The 23046-nt window shown below is 41.5% G+C and overlaps 1 protein-coding gene across 4 annotated transcripts in view; it reads left to right on the top strand.

Annotated features, from left to right (window-relative positions):
* Nucleotides 1-23046, top strand: part of BTBD9 (BTB domain containing 9) — a 256023-nt gene that overhangs the window by 28865 nt on the left and 204112 nt on the right. For all 4 annotated transcript variants that reach the window (XR_013231825.1, XM_077342112.1, XM_077342088.1 and 1 more), the window contains 2 exons: nucleotides 847-1066; nucleotides 3796-3915. Coding sequence is in view for 3 of the 4 variants with exons in the window: in XM_077342112.1 (XP_077198227.1) it covers nucleotides 847-1066; nucleotides 3796-3915 (340 nt within the window). In the remaining variant the exon portion in view is untranslated. The remainder of the gene's footprint in view (nucleotides 1-846; nucleotides 1067-3795; nucleotides 3916-23046) is intronic.

Below are 23046 nucleotides of genomic sequence, written 5' to 3' on the forward strand. Positions count from 1 at the left end.
GTCCCTTTTTTAGGAGGGGTTAAATTGCATATTAAATTGCATCTTGTTCTCATTTACCCATTTTTCCATTGTGTTCAGATCTCGTTGAACTCTGTCTCTATCTTCCGGAGTATTTGCCAGTCCTCCCAATTTGGCATCTGCAAACCTGATGAGTAGTTCTTCTACCCCCTCATCTAGATCATTAATAAATATGTTATAAGTACCGGACCGAGCCCCAAGCCCTGAGGTACCCCGCTACTCACTTCCCTCCAGTCTGATGAAACATCATTGACAACAACTCTTTGAGTGTGGTTCTCTAGCCCAGTGGTCCCCAACCTTTTTATCACCGGGGACCACTCAACGCCGGGGACCACTCACTGTGGACCACTCAATGCCTTTTACTGAGGCCCGGTGGGGGGGGGGTTAGTATACTCTCAACCACTGCCCTAGTGCTCTCTGATCGCTATGGTAATGTTTAAACATCCCTTCAAAATAAGATACAGACATGCCACAACAGTGAAGAGTGTTGTAAAGAGCTGGGGGGGGGGATGAAGTAAAGGCCTGGGGGGGGAGAAGGCGTCCTTCGGGGCCCACCTCCAATTAGTCGAAGGACCACATGTGGTCCGCAGCCCACAGGTTGGGGATCGCTGCTCTAGCCAATTCCCTATCCACCTAACTATCTGAAAATCCAGATTGCAGTCCTTCAATTTATCCAGCAGAACATCATGGGGAACTTTATCAAAAGCTTTAGTAAAATCCAAGTAAATGACATCAACCGAGTGATTGCTGTTCTTCTTTCCTTCTTGGAGCAAATGTTTTCTTTTTGGAGTAAATGTTTTCATTTTTTTTCCTTCTCATTCCTTTCAGTACCTGGTGAGAATATTGCCACTATGAAATATGGAGCCCAAGTGGTTAAAGGGGAATTGAAATCTGCTTTGTTAGATGGAGACACACAAAACTATGATTTGGATCATGGGTTTTCCCGGCATCCCATTGATGACGACTGCCGTTCTGGTATTGAAATTAAATTAGGTCAACCATCAATAATTAACCACATACGAATACTGCTTTGGGACCGTGATAGCAGGTATGTTCCAAGTCAGCTTAATTTCAGGAAAATGCTTTAGGCCAGGGAAAACGGCTCTGAAGTATTGATATTAAAAGTTACTTGTGCCAAAATACCTAATTAGAACATAAGAGCTCTGCTGCATCAGGCCAATGATCCATCTAGTCCAGCATCTCATTTCACGCAGTGGCCAAACATTTCCTGGAAGGCCAACAAACAGAGCACAAAGACCAAAGCTCTGATGTTTCCTTCCAGAACTGGTATTCAGAGGTTTACTGCCTCTACTCACCATTCTTTCCTGCTTGTCTTCCTCCCCACACAATTTCTGCACTTTCCCATCTCTCTCCCTCACAGCTTCATCCTTTCCCCTGCTTTCTTCTCTTTCTCAGCTCCCTGTCTCACCATCTTCTTTATTTTTCTGTCCTCTTTCCATCACTCTGCTCCAGTTTTGCTTGCTTCCTCTCATTTCCCTTTTTGGCTTGTTCTGTCTGCCCATTCATTCTTGAGTTTCAAAATGAAACTAGCAGTCAGTTTGGATAATCTAGGAAACCACAGAGGTAGAGCAGCCTTTTTCAATCTATTGACCATAGAAGAGCCCATGAAATAATTTTTTAAGCTTTGAGGAATTCTAGAAGAGCCAGTTTGGTGTAGTGGTTAGGAGTGTGGACTTCTAATCTGGTATGCCAGGTTCGATTCTCCACTCCCCCACATGCAGCCAGCTGGGTGACCTTGGGCTCACCATGGCACTGATAAAACTGTTCTGTCTGAGCAGTGATATCAGGGCTCCTTCAATCTCACCTACCTCACAGGGTGTCTGTTGTGGGGAGAGGAAAGGGAAGGCGACTGTAAGCCCCTTTGAGCCTCCTTCGGGTAGAGAAAAGCGGCATATAAGAACCAACTCTTCTTCTTCTTCTAGAAGTAATGTCAGCTGGCCATGCCTCCTTGCTGTGCCCCTGGAAGTGACATGTCAGCAGAAGTGATATCATCACCCTTCATCCTCCTTTCTTTCCCTCCCCCCCTTCCACATTTACTACTACTATGGTGGCTCTGCCTAGGCTAGAAAGAAGGGAAGCATCTGAGAAGACAGCTTGGACCCTCTCCCTTCCTTTGATCTTTACACCCACGAAGTACCCACTAAGCCCTCCAGAGGAGGTGGTCACAGCAGAAGCTTGAGTCTGGAAGGCTTGAGGGAGTTAGGGAAAGAGGGGAAGCCTCTCCTCAGCACTGCCTTGACTAGGCTTGGAGTGTTCCAACTCTCACCCTCCATCCATGGCATCATCACCTAACAAAGGCCACAACTTTGTTAGCCACAGGCTGAGCTGTGTGCAATGCTGGTTGACAATCCCTGGATTAGAGTTGTCTAGGTTCTGAGAGCTCTAGGGTTTCCATCCCCACTCTGCAGTGGAAGCTTGCTTGAGTGCCTTGGGCTAATCTGACAATATCAGCCTAACCTACATCATAGTGTGGTTGTGAGGAATAGAATCAAAGAGAAGAGAACAGAAGCAGCTACTATGAATCCCACTGGGTAGAAAGGAGAGGTAGAAATGAAATAATCATGTCTGTGATAACTTGTTTGAATCACAGAATCATAGAGTTGGAAGGGGCCATACAGGCCATCTAGTCCAACCCCCTGTTCAACGCAGCATCAGCCCAAAGCACCCTAAAGCCATTTGCATTGCTTGCTGAGAGTTTAAGTAATCTCCCCAGATCTCAACAATGATAAAGTCTAGTTTATCCTATTTTGAAACATTTAAGATTTTTCTGCAAACTCAAAAGTTACCTTCGATATACAGACCATTTCCCCTGTCTATGGGAAACCTCATAGTGCAGGTATTTTTGATTTGTACTCTGGGTCCAAGTTCAGAGTCCTTTGCCAAATTATATAGGACACATTGCTTCACATTCAGTTTAGGGAGCTCTTGGATATATGCCCCTCCTGCATAATGGTATAATTCCTGTAATGCTAATCATAAAGCATACATTAGTGAGCTGGAGCCAATGTTCTGTGGGTCACAGGAAAATGTGCATAAAATTGATATTACTCCCATGAAAATATGGGTCTTATATTCCCAGGAAAATGTGCATAAAATAGCAAATTTCACATTTCTAATAGGTCAGAATGATATGCTTGTAAGCTAACTCAACAGAGATTTACATGATATGATTTATTCAAATCAAGAGATGTAACAAGGGCAAGTGTTACTAAGGAAAAACAATGGAAAAAGGGATTACAACAATAAATAAAAATACCACCTTTTCCAGTCTCCTCACTGCATGTTCATGTTTAAGGTTCTGCTCTCTCCAACATCCTTGTTGATGTTATAGCAGAAATTAGTACATTTCATGTTTAAATCTAGACTGTGAAAGAGGAATACAAATTATTTTTTATGACTTAGGCATGTTAAATGTCTGTATTTAATGTTCTATCATGTTTGAAGAGAGACTGCTTCATTTTATTGAGACGGTAAATTTGGCCATTAAAAAGACCTCAAAAGTATTTTTATTATGTAATTATATTTCAGCTGGAGATGTACCTGTGGCAAATAATTTCTGTGGAACTGCGGTCTTGGTTGCATTAAAAAGTAATACAGTTTTATATTGCTACTTAAAGGTATAATTTGCTAGACATTTTTCTTGATGTAGTTCTATGGAGTTCATGTGACCTTAATGTGGTCAGCCTCTAGGATCAAGTATATTGGATACAATTAATATGTTGATGATTTCATTTTTAATATCTTTGCTGTCCCTAGATCTTACTCCTATTATATTGAAGTGTCTATGGATGAGCTGGATTGGATTCGTGTGATTGACCACTCTAAATATCTTTGTCGGTCATGGCAAAAACTGTATTTTCCAGCTCGGGTTTGCAGGTCAGTGCATGATGTGATTATGTTGGTGGATTTCTCTTTTAATTTGGGTTTGAACTATTTTGAATTTGGTGCTTAGATCATATTCAGTTACTTCAGCCTAGAACAACTGAAATTATTGGGTTAGATATGAGTAACTCTGCACAGAACTGTACAATAAAACACCCATTTTCAGGAAGCGTCATGCCTTTTATCAGGTCTGGCTGATATGATATGCTGGCAGTATTCAGCTCTTCCTTGTAATGCATGGTTTATTTATTTAGGATACTTCTAACCTGTTTTTCTCCATACAGTTTGAACCCAGAAGGTTTTACAGTATACAAAATACATAAAATATAATCAGATTGCACAGACATTTATTTATTTATTTATCATACTTCTATACCGCCCTCCCCGGAGGCTCAGAATATGCCAATTTCATGATTATTACTTGCCAGTATCAAACTAGTTCATAAGACAAAGCAAATGACAACAACTCTGCCCTTGATTAAACAGTCTCTCCTCAAGAAGACAGACACTGAGTTCTAGGGGTGGGTTCATGAGCAAAAATTCACAAACTGGTTAATGAGCAAAAATTCAGCATGAACTTGGCTTGGTTCAGAGTCTTCGAACTGTTGTTCGGGGAAGGAATTTACCATACTGTTGTTCAGTTTGACTGTTTGGCCATTTAAACGGCTAGCAGCATGGGTCCACAGCTGACCTCTTAGGTTTAAATGGCTGCAAGCCATTTCACCGGTTGGATTTGCTTCCACCTGCTTCCAAGTTAGTGAAACTGGTGAAATGGCTGTCACCTTTGCATCCACCTGTCAGCTGTTAGGTTTCAATGACTGCAAGTCATTAAAACAGGCTTTCTCAACCAAAGTTTCGTGAAACCCTGGGGTTTCCTGATGACCATGGAAGGATTTCCTGAATGGGTAGAAGTTAATAATTTTTTATGTATTTTTAAAAAATTGTTAAACATTTATTGGGTAATATGACCATATATGGAATGGTAGAGGACAGGAAGGTCTGGAGGATCATTGTCCATGGGGTCGCGATGGGTCGGACATGACTTTGCAGCTAACAACAACATGACCATATATGAACATGTCAACCTGTTCTCTTCTTCCAAAATGGGCCTGGAAGGGGTGGGAAGTGGAGGGCCCCCAAGTGGGCGTGTAACAGTTATTCTTCTCAACCATATTCTGCACAATTGCACCACCTCTAGGGGTTATTTATTATTATCATTTATTATATTTGTTGACTGCCACTTCCAGGCCAGCTGGTTCGTGGCGGTTTACATCAATTAAAAAAATACAATCCCAACAATGCCCATCAACCCTAACCTACCCATCCTTCTTCCCTACCCAAAACCTCAATAAACTGCCAATTCCATGCTGTGGGGTTGAGGTGTTCAGCGGTGTTCAAAGATATTCCCCCAAGATGTTCAGGATGTTCTGCTGAGATTCGAATGTTCAGAAGAGGGACTCCTGCTGATGTTTCCTGACACAGCAGATGTTCTTGAAGTCTGAAGAATGCTTCAGCAATTTCACAACAGTAAAAAAGTTGAGAACGGCTGTACTAAACTCTTCTGTTTTGCTCCCTTGAAGCCATTTACTCCTTCATCGGCAATTCTTACCCCCCTTCTCCTGATCATGGCATGTTGTGGCCACGAGAAACATGAATCCAAACTGGTCAGTTTGGTTCAGGACATTTTTGTTCAATTTGGAGTTTGGGTTGGAGTGGCTCTGAACCAGACTTTTAGGTTTGTGCCCATCCCTCCTCACTCCCTTTCTTCTAGAAGGCAGCTTCTTTATAGTTGGAGGAACACAGCAGATGGAAACAGCTCAGCCCTTGATGGAACAGCCTTTTTCCAGGCAGGCACTCATGATCTAGTCATAGTGCTCTGCTTACCTCCATATTAGATTACTGTACTTTTATGTGGGTCTGAAAAGTCAGCTCATCTAAAATGCAACAGCTAGACAATTGTCAGGGGCAGGATATAGGAATTGTATTACAGAGCTGAGCTGCCTGTTTGTTTCCAAGCACAATTTAAAGTTCTGGTACTTACTGTCTAAACCCTTATTGGCCTGGGTATTTAAAGGCTACCTCCTGCCATACTTCCTATGCTCTCTGTGAGGCACGTGGCAACCAGAGCCAAGGTTTTTTCAGTTGCGTCACACCACTTAGGGAAAGCCCTTTGCCTTGAGTCTTGTCTGGCACCTGAATTGCTTTCTTTTAGGCACCAGACCAAAATATTTCTGTTCACCTGGGCTTTTTCATTAAGGGTTTATTTTTTTAAAAAATACTGTTTTAGTATGGAAATTGTTAATTTAAGCTGTCTGTGATCTATTTACTTGGTTATTTTTTAAGGCTGGGCTACATTATGTTTTGTTGTTATTATATTTTGTAAGCTGTCTCAGGTTGTGGCAGCAATAAAGTTTCTTAAAGAGAGGCTTTTGAACTCTGGTGCTGGAGAAGACTCTTGCGAGTCCCTTGGACTGCAAGGTGAACAAACAGGTCAGTCCTAGAGGAGGAGATCAGCCCTGGCTGCTCCTTAGAAGGCCAGATCCTGAAGATGAAACTCAAATACTTTGGCCACCTCATGAGAAGGAAGGACTCTCTGGAGAAGAGCCTAATGCTGGGAGTGATCGAGGGCAAAAGAAGAAGGGGACGACAGAGAATTCGGTGGCTGGATAGAGTCACTGAAGCAGTAGGTGCAAACTTAAATGGACTCCGGGGAATGGTAGAGGACAGGAAGGCCTGGAGGATCATTGTCCATGGGGTCACGATGGGTCGGACACGACTTTGCACCTAACAACAACAAAAGAGATCAATAAAAAAGAACTTGAATTTTGAAACATCAGCAATTTTTGAGGTAGCTTTGTGGAGTTGAATGGTGAACTTTCTCTCCCCTTCCTTCCTTCCCTGTAACCTAACTTGTACGAGTTATTGTTGTTTGTAGGTTCAGTTTTCTTTCAGTCCTATAGATTAAAAAGTATGTATATGGCTTAGTTGTACATTGTGAGCATTATAGGAGCTTTTTAAAATTTCGTACATTTATTTTCATAAGTATCTTTTGATTGCAACTAAGCATGAATATTGGACCTGAATTGTGGGAATGAATTATTGAAAACCCAAAGAGAATCATTGAGATATGTACATGGTGGTCAAATGTCTAATTTATAAACCTCTTTTAAGTACCACTCTCTAGAAATGCTGAAAGTTAATCCTTGCTAGATAATAAAAACAGAATCACTTGTTTTTGCTGTAGAAGGTATCCATTTTTATTATTCAGGCAGCAGCAGCAGCATCATATTCCAGAAAAAAATAATTTTCCTCTTCATTAGATTTCTGACATATAACATAGATTCCTGTTGAGGTAATGACATAGTGCAAGATAAACTCTGATCTGGAAAAAAAAACCTTTATATTCCCCCATGGCCACTCTTTCTGTGGGCCTTTTTTTTTTTTTGCCATTGGAGGAATAGTGTTTGTGGGTAGGTGGACACACAAGTGCAGATTTTCACATCTTTTTCTAATTTAAATAGAAAAATAATCGGGTTTGGTGATGTAGACAGAAGTAAAAGCTCCAGGGGATATACTCTGAGAGAGATTCAAGAAGAAACATTAGCATCTTAAGGGAATCTAGTTTTAGCTCTTTCCTTTGAAGTCCTCTTGGGGTTCAGGATGCAAGGCAACAGTGGCCTCAAAAATAATAAGTTACTTTTTAGGAGAAAGATGTGTCTTTTAAAATACTGAATGTAGCCATTTCTTCTAATTTCCTTTTCATTAATTAACATTTAAAATAAATTCTAAATAGACAAGCTGCTCCTCATGCTGGAAGCATAAGTGTTGAGGGGCATTTTGAGGTGCAAAGGGAAACATGGTTTTGTTTGATCTTTGAAGTATTGGATCCACATAGATTTATTTTGTTCTATCACCCCTTTTTTCTATCCCAACAAGAATGGGAAAGTTCCTGCAGGTTTTTTAAATCCCCTGTTGTATTTGACTTGGAAACTACTTTTTATGAGATTTCCAGACGATGTTTATTGGATGTTTAGATCGCCATTGGATGTTTAGACTGCCCTCCCAGCAAACTGGCTCAGGGTGGTGTACAAAGATATAAAATTAAATTTAAAATTGATTTAAATAAACATGTCAAGTTAAAACAGGTTTAAACAGCAACAATACTATCATGAAATATATGTTACGAATGAATATTGGATTCTCCCAGAAATATAGGACGATTTGGAAGTATCAGTACATCAATAGATGGACCGATGAGTACCTTTGGTGTGAGGGGTCAGATAAGAGACAAAGCTTGTATCTCACTGAAATAACTAGTCTGTTAGGAAAGGCATCGGTCAGAATTCAAGCTGATGTGTGTGGTGTTCTGTTTGTACATAGGAGTTTTTCTGCTCCCATCAGCAGTTTTCTGACACTTCCTCATGCCATTTCAGAAGCTCTGTTGGAGTGACATCTCTTCAGATTCAAGGAGCTATTCTCAGAAGGAAATATTATCCTGTACTAATGTACATGTGGAAGAACTTTCTATTTACAGAAGGGATTGTACCTTGGAAGGAACTGTTCTTTTCCTGATGCTACAGCTCATGTGGGGGATTCTTACTACCACTTTGAGCCCCATAGCCAGTCCTTTTGTGCAAGGGTGGTCAAATCATGGATCTCTAGATGTCCATAGACTACAATTACCATGAGCCCATGCCAGCATATGCTGCCAGCATGTGTTGGCTGGGACTCATTGTAATTGTAATCACAGGTTGGCCATCCCTGCCTTATAGTTTGGGGGACGCGAGGAAGTGGTATGAAATGCAGTGCAGTGCAGGGTCTGCAAGAACAGCTTATGCAGTGTTCCATTTGTCTTTGTTTGCTTCTCTTAATTTAAGGACTGGGGTTTCATACCAATATTATCACACTTTTATGTCAGAGGAGCTTGTTCCTCCGAATGCATCCCTGTATAAGTTATAGCTATGTATGGCAAGTGTATGAATGGATTAGGTCTAAAGGTGTCTTAAGTATGCAGAATCTCACTTTCATTCATGGAAGTGTTTGAGGAACAGTAGAAGCAGCTGTTTTCTTTACATGTGTTATTCTTTGGATCCCGTTTAGTGTAATTTCCTCTGCACTTCTTTATTTCCTTCTGCACAAAGCATAAGCATGTGTTACAGAACTGGAGAGGATATGCTTTTCAGATTCACAAGAATTTTGCTGTGATGTGTGACACAATATTGATTAAGGAGCTTTGGTCCAACACAGCTCTTTAAACCGGGGTTTTCAAGGCTCAACAATTCTCTACGCAATACTGCTTTGATTAGGTCAGCCTCTGGTCCAGGAACCGGTACCAGTCCGTGGATCAGTTGGCACCGGGCCGCGGCTCCTCCCCGGCTGCTGCCTCGGGGGCTGCCCTGCCACTCTGCCACCGGCTCACCTTTGATGCTCTCTGGCGGCCGCCATGGCTGGGGCTCCCCCTCGGCATGACAATGTGCAGCTGCTTCTGGCAGCGCCCCCCAGTGGGCGATGGGAAGACAGGGGCACCGGCGGGAAAGCAAGTGGAGCAGGAGCTCAAGCAGCAGCAATGTCCCTCGGCAAAAGACTACCCCCCCGGGCCTCAGTAAAATTGTCAAGCGTTGACCGGACCCCAGTGATAAAAAGGTTGGGGACTACTGCTCTAGAGGTTTAGTTGAGCTGCCTTGTGGCTGTTTAAGATTGGGAATGGTAGAGGACAGGAAGGCCTGGAGGATCATTGTCCATGGGGTCGCGATGGGTCGGACACGACTTCGCACATAACAACAACAAAAATTTTCAGTGTATGGCCTTTGAGCATCTGAGGCTGCAGCACTGTTAAAGCTATGTGGGTCTGGGCTTGATTCTTGGATGGGTGACCTTATAGATGGATAGAATATAGAATTAAAACAGTTATCCCCCTACTTTGCCTAAAACCCTGTCGGTTCATACAGACCTGCCCAGTTCACTATGTGACTATAGTCAAAGTATTCACTGTTCAGTAAAGGTGCTTTTGCTTGTCAAATAATGTTAATATGTAATCATGCTGTAAATGAAAGCTGGTTGGATGCACATCTTAACATTTAGCTGAATATTACATCAGTGTGCTTAATATGTGCTTCTATCCTTATATGAATAGCGGTGTAATTGGAATGGCATCTTATGATTTGCTAACATTAATTGGATAAAGCTTTTGATTTAGAACAGATGGCTGAGTCAACTTGAGTGTGAATGAATAACGTCTGCCCAGTTTTGTGTATGGAAGACAAGTTGGTTGCAGTACCCTCACTTATTATATATAACCTACTTTGTACTATAGAAAAATGAGAGAAGGCCTAGAGCCTCTCAGCTATGATTTTTTGCTGTGGTAGCTTAATTGCCTTGATGCCTCATAAAAACAAAGGTGTCAAAAACCATGAATGAAATATCACCATATTATCCAAAGCATTGAGTTTTGCAAAAGTATTTGCAGAGGGTAACAAAATTCACTGTTGAAATCTACAAATAGAGACCCCCCAAAAATGTTCCAGATGGTTTCTGGTTGACCAAGGTTAGCTGCAAAGATAACTTTTCTAGTTTTGCTGCCATCTTTGGTCAAGCTAAAAGCCACTCATTCTTCTTTTTCCAGGCATCCTTAGGACTCTGAGAATGGGATTGCTGGAATGACCCAGAGAGTACAACTGCTATATTTCCTCTAGCAACCATGTTATGTCCTTCCATAATGGTGAAATGGGAATCCAGAGGGACTCATGGGTGAAAAATCTAATTTCTTCACCACTGTTGGTCCCCTCCTCATAGCCTTATTATCTGTTCCCTCCTCTACAGATCCCACTTGCTGGGACTAGCAGCACTGCCAAGCAAGATGTAGTCACTCCCTGCCAAAAGGCCACCTCAAATTAGGCCAGAAATGCTGCCATGGGAGCCTCCATACTTGGCACTGCTGCTGCCCAGATAGCTGTAGCTGATTAGGAGTCTGGGCTTGGAGAAGAGACTGTGCTAGACATACTTTCTGCCCCAAGCCCAGCCCTATGTTACCTGGCTGCTATGTGGGCTTGGATCAGAAAGTATGGACTGTTTTCTCTAAACTCTTCCTCCCCTCCCCACAACTGACTAGGGGTCTGGGCTTGAAATGTTTTAAGCCCAGGCCCTGACCATATGGCTGGTAGTGGTTTAGGGTGGGAGGCTTAGAACAGAAAATGCACCCTGCACATACTTTCTGCTTTTAATCTTCTTATCACTGTCAGCTAGTTGACAGCAGGATGAAGGAAGGGGAAATCAAAGCCCAGGGCTTCCCCTCATTACCTGCCCCACGGGGGAAGTTTGTAGGAAAAAGCATTTCTGCTGTAAGCCTTCCAACCCCATCCCACTTCCAGGACTGTTTCTCTTGAGCTCTTGTGGCACTTAGCATCTTACTTGGAATTTTTTTAGTAATGATTTTTTGCACTTGGGATGGATATAATTCTTCATTTTGGGGGGGGGGCGGATAGTTTATCCCCCCCCATCTTTTCCTTTTGTATTTGTATTTTTCCAAATTCATTTGTTGTTGTTAGGTGCGAAGTCGTGTCCGACCTATCGTGACGACATGGACAATGATCCTCCAGGCCTTCCTGTCCTCTACCATTCCCCGGAGTCCATTTAAGTTTGCACTTACTGCTTCAGTGACTCCATCCAGCCACCTCATTCTCTGTTGTCCCCTTCTTCTTTTGGCCTCAATCACTCCCAGCATTAGGATCTTCTCCAGGGAGTCCTCCCTTCTCATGAGGTGGCCAAAGTATTTGAGTATCATAGAATCATAGAATCATAGAGTTGGAAGGGGCCATACAGGCCATCTAGTCCAACCCCCTGCTCAACGCAGGATTAGCCCTAAGCATCCTAAAGCATCCAAGAAAAGTGTGTATCCAACCTTTGCTTGAAGACTTCCAGTGAGGGGGCGCTCACCACCTCCTTAGGCAGCCTATTCCACTGCTGAACGACTCTGACTGAGAAAAACTTTTTCCTGATATCTAGCCTATATCGTTGTACTTTTAAAGTTTAAACCCATTACTGCGTGTCCTTTCCTCTGCAGCCAGCAGAAACAGCATCCTGCCCTCCTCCAAGTGACAACCTTTCAAATACTTAAAGAGGGCTATCATGTCCCCTCTCAACCTCCTTTTCTCCAGGCTGAACATTCCCAAGTCCCTCAACCTATCTTCATAGGGCTTGGTCCCTTGGCCCCAGATCATCTTCGTCGCTCTCCTCTGTACCCTTTCAATTTTATCGATGTCCTTCTTGAAGTGAGGCCTCCAGAACTGCACACAGTACTCCAGGTGTGGTCTGACCAGTGCCGTATACAATGGGACTATGACATCTTGTGATTTTGATGTGATGCCTCTGTTGATACAGCCCAAAATGGCATTTGCCTTTTTTACCGCTGCATCACACTGCCTGCTCATGTTTAGTTTACAATCCACAAGTACCCCAAGGTCTCGTTCACACACAGTGCTACCTAGAAGCGTATCCCCCATCCAGTAGGCATGCTTTTCATTTTTCTGACCCAGATGCAGAACTTTACACTTATCTTTATTAAATTGCATCTTGTTCTCATTTGCCCATTTTTCCATTGTGTTCAGATCTCGTTGAACTCTGTCTCTATCTTCCGGAGTATTTGCCAGTCCTCCCAATTTGGTGTCATCTGCAAACTTGATGAGTAGTCCCTCCACCCCCTCATCTAGATCATTAATAAATATGTTAAAAAGTACCGGGCCGAGCACCGAACCCTGAGGTACCCCGCTACTCACCTCTCTCCAGTCTGATGAAACACCATTGACAACAACTCTTTGAGTGCGGTTCTCTAACCAATTCCCTATCCACCTAATGATCTGAAAATCCAGATTGCAGTCCTTCAACTTATCCATCAGAACATCATGGGGAACCTTGTCAAAAGCTTTACTAAAATCCAAGTAAATGACATCAACCAAATTTCCCCGATCCAGCAAACCTGTTACTTGGTCAAAAAAGGAAACTAGGTTGGTCTGGCAGGACCTGTTGGAGACAAATCCATGCTGACTTCCTTGGATCACCAAATTGTCCTCCAGATGTTTGCAGATCGCTCCCTTTAATATCTGCTCCATTATCTTCCCCACAACAGAGGTCAGACTCACTGGTCTGTAGTTTCCCGGGTCATCCTTCCTCCCTTTTTTGAAGATCGGAATAACGTTTGCTCTTTTCCAGTCCTCCGGGACATCTCCAGTCCTTAAAGAGGTTCCGAAGATGATGGACAAGGGCTGTGCAAGTTCTCTGGAAAGTTCTTTGAGTACTCTCGGGTGCATTTCATCTGGACCAGGGGATTTGAACTCATCCAGTGCAGCTAAATGCCTCTCGACCACCTCTCTATCCATGTTAACCTGCCACCCAGACACTATCCTTTGGCTACAGCCATCTCTAGATGTGCCTAAACACTTTGACCTGTGGGAAAAAACAGATGTAAAATAGGCACTAAGCCTTTCTGCTTTCTCTGCATCTTCTGTTAGAGTTTGTCCATCCTCACCCAACAGCGGGCCTATTGCCTCCTTTACTTTACGTTTGCTCCTCACGTAACTGAAAAATCTTTTCTTGTTACAATGGGCTTCCCTGGCCAGTCTTAGCTCACTCTCAGCTTTGGCCTTTCTGATGATTGATCTACAGTGCCTAGTAACCTGTAGGTACTCTTCTTTAGAGCTCTGTCCTTCCCTCCATTTCCTGAACATTTTCCTTTTCTTTCTTAGTTCCTCTTGAAGTTCTCTGTTCATCCAAATAGGCTTCTTAGAGCTCCTGCAGTGTTTTCGTCTTTCTGGAATAGTCATTGTTTGAGCATGCAATAGCTCTTGTTTGAGTAGCGCCCACCCTTCACATGCTCCCTTCCCTTCCAGCATTCTCGTCCATGGTATGACACTCATCATGTCTCTGAGTTTATTAAAGTTTGCCCTACGAAAATCCAACATCCGCGTCTGGCTACAAGCTTCCTTGGCTCCCCATCTCAAAAGGAATTCTATGAGGACATGGTCACTTCCCCCTAGGGTCCCCACCTCCTTCACCTCATCCACCAACTCTTGCCTGTTGGTCAGTATCATCTTCAGGATCTGGCCTTCTAAGGAGCAGTCAGGGCTGATCTCCTCTAGGACTACCTTTCTGTATATGGCCCAGTTGAGGTCTCTTGATTTGTGCTTTTGCTTGTATTTATAATTACATATGTAGATCTTGGTGTTTGTAATTAAGTGCTTTGTGTTATCTTTGACCAGAACCAATGGGATGAAATTAATTAAAAAGAAATTCCATCTAAACATCCGGAAGAAGTTCCTGATAGTTAGAACAGTTTCTCAGTGGGGCAGGCTTTCTTGGGAGGTGGTGGGTTCTTTGGAAATTTTTAAACAGAGGCTGAATAGCCATCTGACAGAGAGGATGATTCTGTGAAGGTTGAAAGGTGGCTACAGTGGTTAAGTGATAGGAGGAATGCTTACCAGTGAAAATCTTTCTTCTCAAGCAGAGTGAACAAAACAAACATTTAATACGGATTTTTGGTGCATACCTTGATGACAGAAATTCAGATTATCCTCACTCCCACCTTTAAAGTGACTATCATGCCTCTAAGGAAGCTAATTTACAAGCTAGGCAGAAGTCTCCAATAATGCTGCTGTTTTGATATCATTTATTTCACATCCTTCTGGGTAAATTTTCAAACTGAGTTGTTAAAGTCAGACATCTAGTGTTAATTCAGTAGGTAATTATCCTCTCAGAGTGACAGATACAGGAAACAGATGTAAACTTGGACACATTGTCAGTTTCTTCTATAATCCACTACATTAGTTTGATTATACTAATGACAGATATGCCTCTTAAATTGTAAATCAACCAGTCCTCTGTACACTCATGTTGATTTATTTCTTATGATATTTTTATGGGGCAACCATTCATTCCAACAAGATGGCATGAAATTTAGTTAGATTTTTACAAATAAAAATGCTGAACGTATTAAGTTTTCAAGCAGATGGCAAATTGGCATATAGCCACATGGTGTCACTAAAGTGTAACTTGATTTTCTTTGCTATTTGGGGGAGTAAGCCCTTGATATTGGCAACAAGAATGTATTAAATCTTTGCATATTTTGAGCAGGCATGATCTTCATAACACTGGAAGACACTGTGGTCTGAGAAAAGAAAAGAAGGAATTATATGAGAGGACTGATAATACTGATTAAATAAGCAGAGAGCCCTCTCTGGCACCCTTCCTGTATTTTCATAGAATCATAGAATCAATTTTGTGTTTCATGAACCTCGGAAATCCAGGTTTTTTTGCAAAAAGTCTAGATGGAGAGACAAGACTGTTTATGCAGATTGATCGCATCTAAATTTTGGAAAATAATATTCTCAGTGTAAAAACCTGGATTGCATAAAAGTATCCTATTATGGCCAATTTAAGGCTTGGGCTAAGAAGGATGTTTCCCCATCATAAGATCTTTTGTGTCTAGATTTTTGTATGGGTGAGCCCTGATTTGCAGTTATAATCTGCACGATTTTGCTTCTTTCACGCTGAAATAAAAGAAGAGTTTCTGTAGGCTGTGATCACAATCAGTGCAACAGACACCAGAAACAGTTCAACCCTCCATCCTGCTTTTTTCCTTACCATTCTCATAAGAGAGCAAAGAGCCTTAGAATTGGGACTGACATATAGTTAGCTTGGCAGAGAAGCAAAGCCTATTTGTGTATTGATTCCCAGACATTCTGGGCAACATGCCAGACTGTTTACCTGTTGAAAATTAATCTTCCACTATGAAAATGGAGGGCTTGCTCTACAACAATCCATGGTATTGTTGTGAAAATATTAGACTGATATTGAACTGGGTATCCTACTGAACTTGGGAAAGATGAAAGAATTAATTGATCAAGACTGGTTGTTCTCCTATATTAAGGATATCATTACGACGGCTTCTTCCTATGACATTATAACTTCCCTGAACTGTAACGGGTACCATGTTTAAGTATTGATCAGTTTCATTAGTTGACTGATTCATTAGATTTTATAATTGGGTTTTAAACCAAGTGGACCCTTCATGAAAGGGAGTGTACCTAAGATGTACCTTTATAATTTGTCTAGCTATTCTTGAACCCAAGCAGTGTATTTGGTTGTCTATCCTTCTGAACTTAACACATTGATCTCATTGTGTAACTCTTAAGCAGTAATAGCAGCTGCAGAATAAATTATTTATATTGAGTAAATTATTAGCTGTTCACATATTACCTGCAGTGACATTATCTTTATTGATTATAATAACTGTGAGAATGTTACCTGACAGAATTAACAGTTGTCTTAAAATACATAGGTGACAAATACTATAAGAATATATCAATATATACTTAGACTGAAAAAAGCATCTCACTATTTGAAAGCAGTGAAAAGGTTTTGAACTGCTGTAGGAACAAAAAGGCTTCATGAGCAAGGGAGAATTTGCAGACAGGAAACTTTACAATTTGCATTAATAGGGGCTCTGCAGTAAAAAGCTACACACCATGATTTGCGCTACACACCTTCACTGATTGGAAGACTTTTTTCCATTTTATATCGAATCCCTCTTTGGTTATGTGGGCATCCTGGGTGTCCCTAACAGCCTGGTCTTCCCTGTCCATCTCCATGATTCCAGACAAAACCCCAGGGCCAGCAAGGGCTACATGTGCACAGAGGGGAGGGCGTTAGCTATATTTTGTTCCTCTTCTTCCTTCTTCTCAGTCTCCAGAAGCCTCCTCCCTAGCCTGTTGTTTGGCCCTTTTTATGGGCCAGACTTAACTGTAAGCATGACAAGCCTTCCTTAGCCTTGCATGCATGTTCGCCTAGCCGCATGCATGGAACATGCATGTTTGCCTAGCCAGTCTGGTTCAGCTGCAGCTGCTTCTGGCACCTTTAAAGGGGATGCTCAATGCTGCATAGGAGCTATGCCGTGCCTGATATGGCAATGCTAGCACTCTGTCTTTAGTGTGGCCACGGGAGCTGTTGGTAGCCCAAAGGAGGCTAGGTCATGACCACTTGGACAGATTGGCTATTGCTGTGGTTGCGTCATGCAGTACAGTTGGCATTATCTAATGTCCAACAGATTCAAGCAGATAGCCATGTTGGTCTGAAGCAGCAGAACAAATGTTGTCCAGTATCACCTTTAAGACCAATGAAGTGTGTTTAAGGGATGAGTTTTGTGTGCACGCACACGTCTTCAGATACAGTGTCATGGAAATGAAGTGCTGTAAAATGCTGTGGCTCTTCCTCCTGGCATAGCAAGTATTGTACCTGTTTGCAAATAGGATGGGGAAATCTGGCTCTTATGGAGCAGGAAATTACATTGTATTTCTCTTAGAAATATTCTTTGGTCAATGAACAATACAATGGAGGAGAGGAGACATGTTGCAGAGGGAGCATATTTTTTTACCTGTGTTCCCCACTCTTCATGTGAAATCTCATCCCCTGTATAGTCATACTGAGATAAACTCCTTAGCCTATAAAAATAAAACAGAAGTGTCTTGGCAACTTAAAGACTAATGATTTATTTCATCATAAGCTTTTGTGAGTCAGAGCACACTCCCTCAGATGCATTGTGCTTTGGAGACATACTGTGGATGTATACAGCTGGTGTTGCTCCACTGTTATATGTCATCTTCCAGGTATTAGGTCTCTGTGTATGCTATGAAGCTTTCCAAATGGTATCAACTGTTTTTATAGTTTTACCCTAGAAATATAACATTGGCCAAATGATCTGGAATTGTAAAGTTTGAAGACTAATTACCAAGCTGCTTAAAGAATTAATTCACACATTGCAAATATTAATAATTCTGCAGTATGTCACAGGTTTATGAGTTTGTTATTCTTTCTCTGAGGTTATAAAAGTGATTGTGCTAAAAGGCTGTCGTAACATGAGGGTGTCCCCCTCCCCCCCTATTTAAGTGCTGCCTGTGTTCTCAGTAATGCTTTTGCAGCCAGAATTAGCTGTGCAAATCTGTCTGCTTTTTATGGCATCTTTTTGTTTTGGATTTATCCATAACTTTTTGGTTTATTTCAGTTTGTTGATCAGTGGCTACCATCTGTTGAATTAATCTAATGTCACTGCATAAAGTATCCATGTATTCCTGTATTTCTAAGCAGATGATGAATATAGTTTGTTGGCATATTTCTGAGACAAATTGTGCCCCGCTTAAAATCACACTTGAAGTGCAAAACAGATAACGAAACATTTCTTGGTTATTATGCATATTCATGCCATAGGTACAAAATAAAAGGAATATTGATGCATATTTTTCAGTTCATGAGCCAAGGTTTTTTTTTTCAAGCCAGCTGTCAAATGCCATTGGGCTTGTTTTTATCACTGGTATTATGAATTGGTTAGTCACATAATGCCAGGGATAAATCTGGCCTTTTATGCTTAAACTTGAGCCTCTTAGGGTATTTTTGTGCAAATCTGCTCATAAACATATCTTTTGATTTAGCTACCACATTCCAGTCCTTTTTTTGGGTGCATGATGTTGGATAAGCAGTCACATGGAACATTTATGTATTTTAAAAAATTGTATCTTCTCTTTCTGGTGTCACCAAGGAAGCTAACAATTTAAAACACACATGAAAAAGTACCCTATATACTCGCACAGAAGCCTAGTTTTTCAGCACCTTTTTACACATTGAAAAAGCCTTCCTCGGCTTATACATGAGTATATATGGTAATTGAAATAAAAGCCTGCTCCAGCCTGCCAATTGTTGCTTTGCCGTTTGCAAATGTGTACTGCAAGCTGAGCTTGCTCTGGCAGGTTGTAGGACATCAATGGTTTGACTGAGGGACTCCGATCATTTTTTTCCCCTTTTGCCTGCACTTCTTCCTCTTCTTAATCACTTCTTCCAAACTATTCTTTTGGTTTCTGTGGGTGGGGTAGAGTGGCTTTTGGGAGTGCTTTGGCATTTACGTTACTTTCTCCTAGTGTTTCTTTTTCTATCTGAGGGGCAGCATTGTTTGCCTTTTCTTCTTGGGGTTGTGTTTCTTTTAAAAGTTGACTTTTACAGTTCTTTCTTTCAGTGTTCAGTTTTACAGTTCTTTATTTCAGTGTCTTGTTCTGGGGGGCACTGCAGTTGTAGTTAGAGTTGTCCATTCTCCCAGTTTGGTAGCTGTTGTACTTGTTGTAGTAGGTTGACAAGTTTGGGTACTGTTGTTCTGCTCTGGTTTGCTGGCCTGGAGGGCACTCATAGAGCAGTTCTGTCAGTGTTCTTTCAGGGTGTCTGGCATCAAGAGAGGAAGGGAAGGCGATTGTAACTTTGGTTAGAGAAAAGTTGGGTACAAAAAACAGCAGCTATTCATCCTCTTGACTTTTATGTATTTGTTGAGGGGAAGGCTGGATGGGAGAGCATGTAATGGAGCATTTCCCACCCTCAGCTTATATGCGAGTCAATAAGTTTGTCTAGATTTTGTGGTAAAATTAAGTGCCTTGGCTTATATGCAAGTATATACGGTACATTACAAATAATTAAAACAAACCCCTCTCCCATATGTACCTCATTACAACAACTAAACAAAAGAGCCAGCTTGGTGTAGTGGTTAGGAGTGTGGTCTTCTAATCTGTTGAGCTGGGTTGGATTCCCTGCTCCCCCACGTGCAGTCAGCTGGGTGACCTTGGGCTCGCAGCAGCCCTAGTAAAGCTGATCTGACCGAGCAGTAATATCAGGGCTTTCTCAGCCTCACCCACCTCACAGGGTGTCAATTGTAGGGAGAGGAAAGGGAAGGCGATTGTAAGCTGCTTTGAGACTCCTTCTGGTAGAGAAAAGCAACATATAAGAACCAACTGTTCTTTGAAAAGAGAATTAGAATACATATAAGACACGTTAAAATACATATAAAACATGAAACATTGATTAGGAAGGAAGGGTTACTGATGGAATGCAAAATAAAAAAAAAATACAGAAGGTGGCAAATGAATCTGCCTGGAGATTTCTAAACCTTTTGGTACCATGACTAAGAAGACCCTCTCATGGGTTGCCACCTAATTTTAGAAAGAAGAGGCATCTGCAGCAGATCTTTTGAAAACAGAACCTATCCTGGGCTATACTAAACAATTTCACAATAAATATAAATAAACGTTTTTTATCTCTTCTTTTATATATATATGTATATTAGAACAATCAGAACGGCCTCTAGATTGAACCGTTTTCAATTGGGTTTTCCTCAGTGGTTGTTTTTCAACTTATTGTATTGTTAATGGAGTCCTTCAAAAGGATCAAGTTTTCCTCTCAGAATTTAAATTGTATATATGTGGCCTTTGGCTCCCAAGTTCGGGGAGGTCTAGTCAAAAGAAGAGTCGCCGCGTGCATAATCGGTTACTCTGGGTTTTGCCGCTGTTGCGCCCCGCCCCGTGCATAATCGGTGTGCGTCGCATCTTCCCCCTCCGCATTTTCCATGTGACCCGAAATCGCCGTTTTGGCGGCCGTGCATAATGGGCCATTTGGGTAGAAATCAACCAAAGAGAAAAGAGGAGCCAAAGCAGGAAAGGATTTTTCTTAGTTTTTTAAATAAAAAGGCAGTTTTTAGTCAGGTGAGGATGCTATGAGGAAGGTGTCTATAAATCTACATTTTGGGGGAAGTAGGTCACTGTACTAAGTAAATTTGGATGTAGGGCACTACAATGAAAAGCTGTAGTTGGTTTTAAAACAAATGGGTGTGCTGTAGCATTGTTTTGATGTGCGACCTGTACTCCAAACAGGACTCTATTGTTAAGACAGAATATGACAAAGGCGTCGGACAGGAATATCTCCCTGTCTCTCCGATCTATATGCAGAACATATGTGAAAAGCTGGATTAGATTTAGATGAAAATAGGGTGAAAATTGGTGGAACATTAACCATTTGATATATATAGATGACTGCTGGCAGAAAATAGTGAAGATTTGAAATGACTAACGACAAAAGTAACAACTACTGGGGAATTACATAACTTTAAGGTTGATAATGAAGAAACTGAAACTGTTCAAGATTTTCTGTCCCGTATCATCAAACAAAAGGGAGACCGCAACCAAGAAATCAGAAGGAGATTGAAACTGGGAACGGCAGCATGAAGGAATTAGAAAAGTTTTTTTCAAATGTAAGGATATGTTGCTGGTGACTAAAGTCAAGCTAATTTGTGCCTATAGAATTCTCCATTACTATGCATGGTCTATGCTTGGTCTATGAAGAAAGCTGACAGGAAGAAAGTTGATTAATTTGAAATGTGGTGTTGGCCATGGACTGCAACAACAACAACAACATCAAAATCAGTGGGGTTTAGATGAAATCAAGCCTGGCCTCCATAGAAGCTTAAATGTCTAAACGAAGTCTACTGTACTATGGTCATATTATAAAAAGACAAGACTCACTGGGAAAGAATGTAATGTTAGTTAAGAGGAAGACTCAGCCTGAGATGCATTGACTCTATAAAGAAAGCCACAGCCCTCAGTTTGCAAGACCAGAGCAAGGCTTTTAATGATAAGATATTTTGAAGGACTTTAATTCACACAGTTACCATACATTGGAAGAAACTTGATGGCACTTAACACATACATACATAAATTGAAAAAATTTGGAGTTACTACTGGCTGAATTCCTAATCCTGATGAGATGTATGTTTGTCAATTGTTCCTTTAGATGTAACTTTTTACTCCTTTAGGTGTAACTCATTACTCATATAGAAGTTAAAATTACGAGCACTGTTGCCACTATTTCCAGGTGCTTGGGCAACAATTACATCTTTAATTTGCTCTGGGCACAGCTCAAGTTTTAATGGAGGGGCCAACCCCGCAGTTCTGCATGAAAATGGAAGGATAATGAAAAATAAAACAGATATCTGTTTTGGTTTAAACCTTCACTTGTTTCTGTCTTGTCTTTATAATCAAGAAAATGTTCACAAGTTATTTAAGATTAAAGTCTGCACAGAGGTAAAATAAATATGCCCCACTTTCTAGCTTCTTTAGGACTTTACTGAAAGTTCTCAGATAAATGTGGCAAGGTCCTGATTAAAAATCTTCGGTAGAATAGATTCTAGCAGAAAGAAGTACTGGAATTATTATAGATGATTTCAATTTCTGTTAAATTACAAGGCATACATAACCACCTGAAAAGAGAGCCAACTCCTGAGCCATACTTCATCCTGCCTTCACAGATAAGTGTGTAAATGAAAGGGAAACGAATTGTTTCAACATAGCAAATCTATAGTATTTTTGTGGAGCAAAAATGAATGAAATCAAAATAATTCACTCTTGGCTGAAACGAAAAACTATAAAAGTGTTTTATCCCTTACTAGAGATCGACATACTGTAGATAAGTAATAAAAGAACGTTCGTTCTGTCCTTGGCCTCTGTTGATGGATTGAATACTAAATTGGGGTTAAAAATTGGATTGTGCAAAATCTCATGTAATTTATACCCAAATGTATAGAATAAATCATTTTCACAAAGAAGTTTATCCTTTGTGGTATTTTTAAAGCTACCTTCTACGTTGATATAGTCTGGAATGACTGACCACCTAGTGAGGATCCACTGAGTGAAGGTTCAGTGTCACTGCATGAACTTTTGTAGCAGACATGCAAAATCCAATTGTAGATTATCATATATGATGATGGTGAAAATCACAGAAGACACATGGGAAGCACTCTATGCAGTAGACTGGCTTATCTATCTGCAGTTTCATATCCAATAATATCCTAAAAATTGACCAAGACAGGAAGGAAGAAATTTGAAGAAGAGTTGGTTCTTATATGCCGCTTTTCTCTACCTGAAAGAGTCTCAAATAGGGTTGTGCAAACTGGCCGCTGAAGTGGCCGTTCCTGCTGTAGCAGCCAGCGCTGTGCCATGGAGGGGGGGTGGGAGGCGTGGACGTCAGTGCGCCGTGTGACACTCTCACACAGGCACAGAGCTGTGCACCTGCATGTGTGCGTCGCCCGGTGTGCCGGCACCCGCACCTGTCCCCCCACGGTGCAGCATGGCGCTGGCTGCTACGGATGGGAACAGGTGCTTCAGCGGCCAAATCGCACAACCCTAAGCGGCTTACATTCTCCTTCCCTTTCCTCTCCCCACAACAGACACCCTGTGAGGTAGGTAAGACTGAGAGAGCCCTGATATTACTGCTTGTTCA

The sequence above is a fragment of the Paroedura picta genome, chromosome 1 (assembly GCF_049243985.1).
Source record: "Paroedura picta isolate Pp20150507F chromosome 1, Ppicta_v3.0, whole genome shotgun sequence".
Taxonomy (NCBI): Eukaryota; Metazoa; Chordata; class Lepidosauria; order Squamata; family Gekkonidae; genus Paroedura; species Paroedura picta.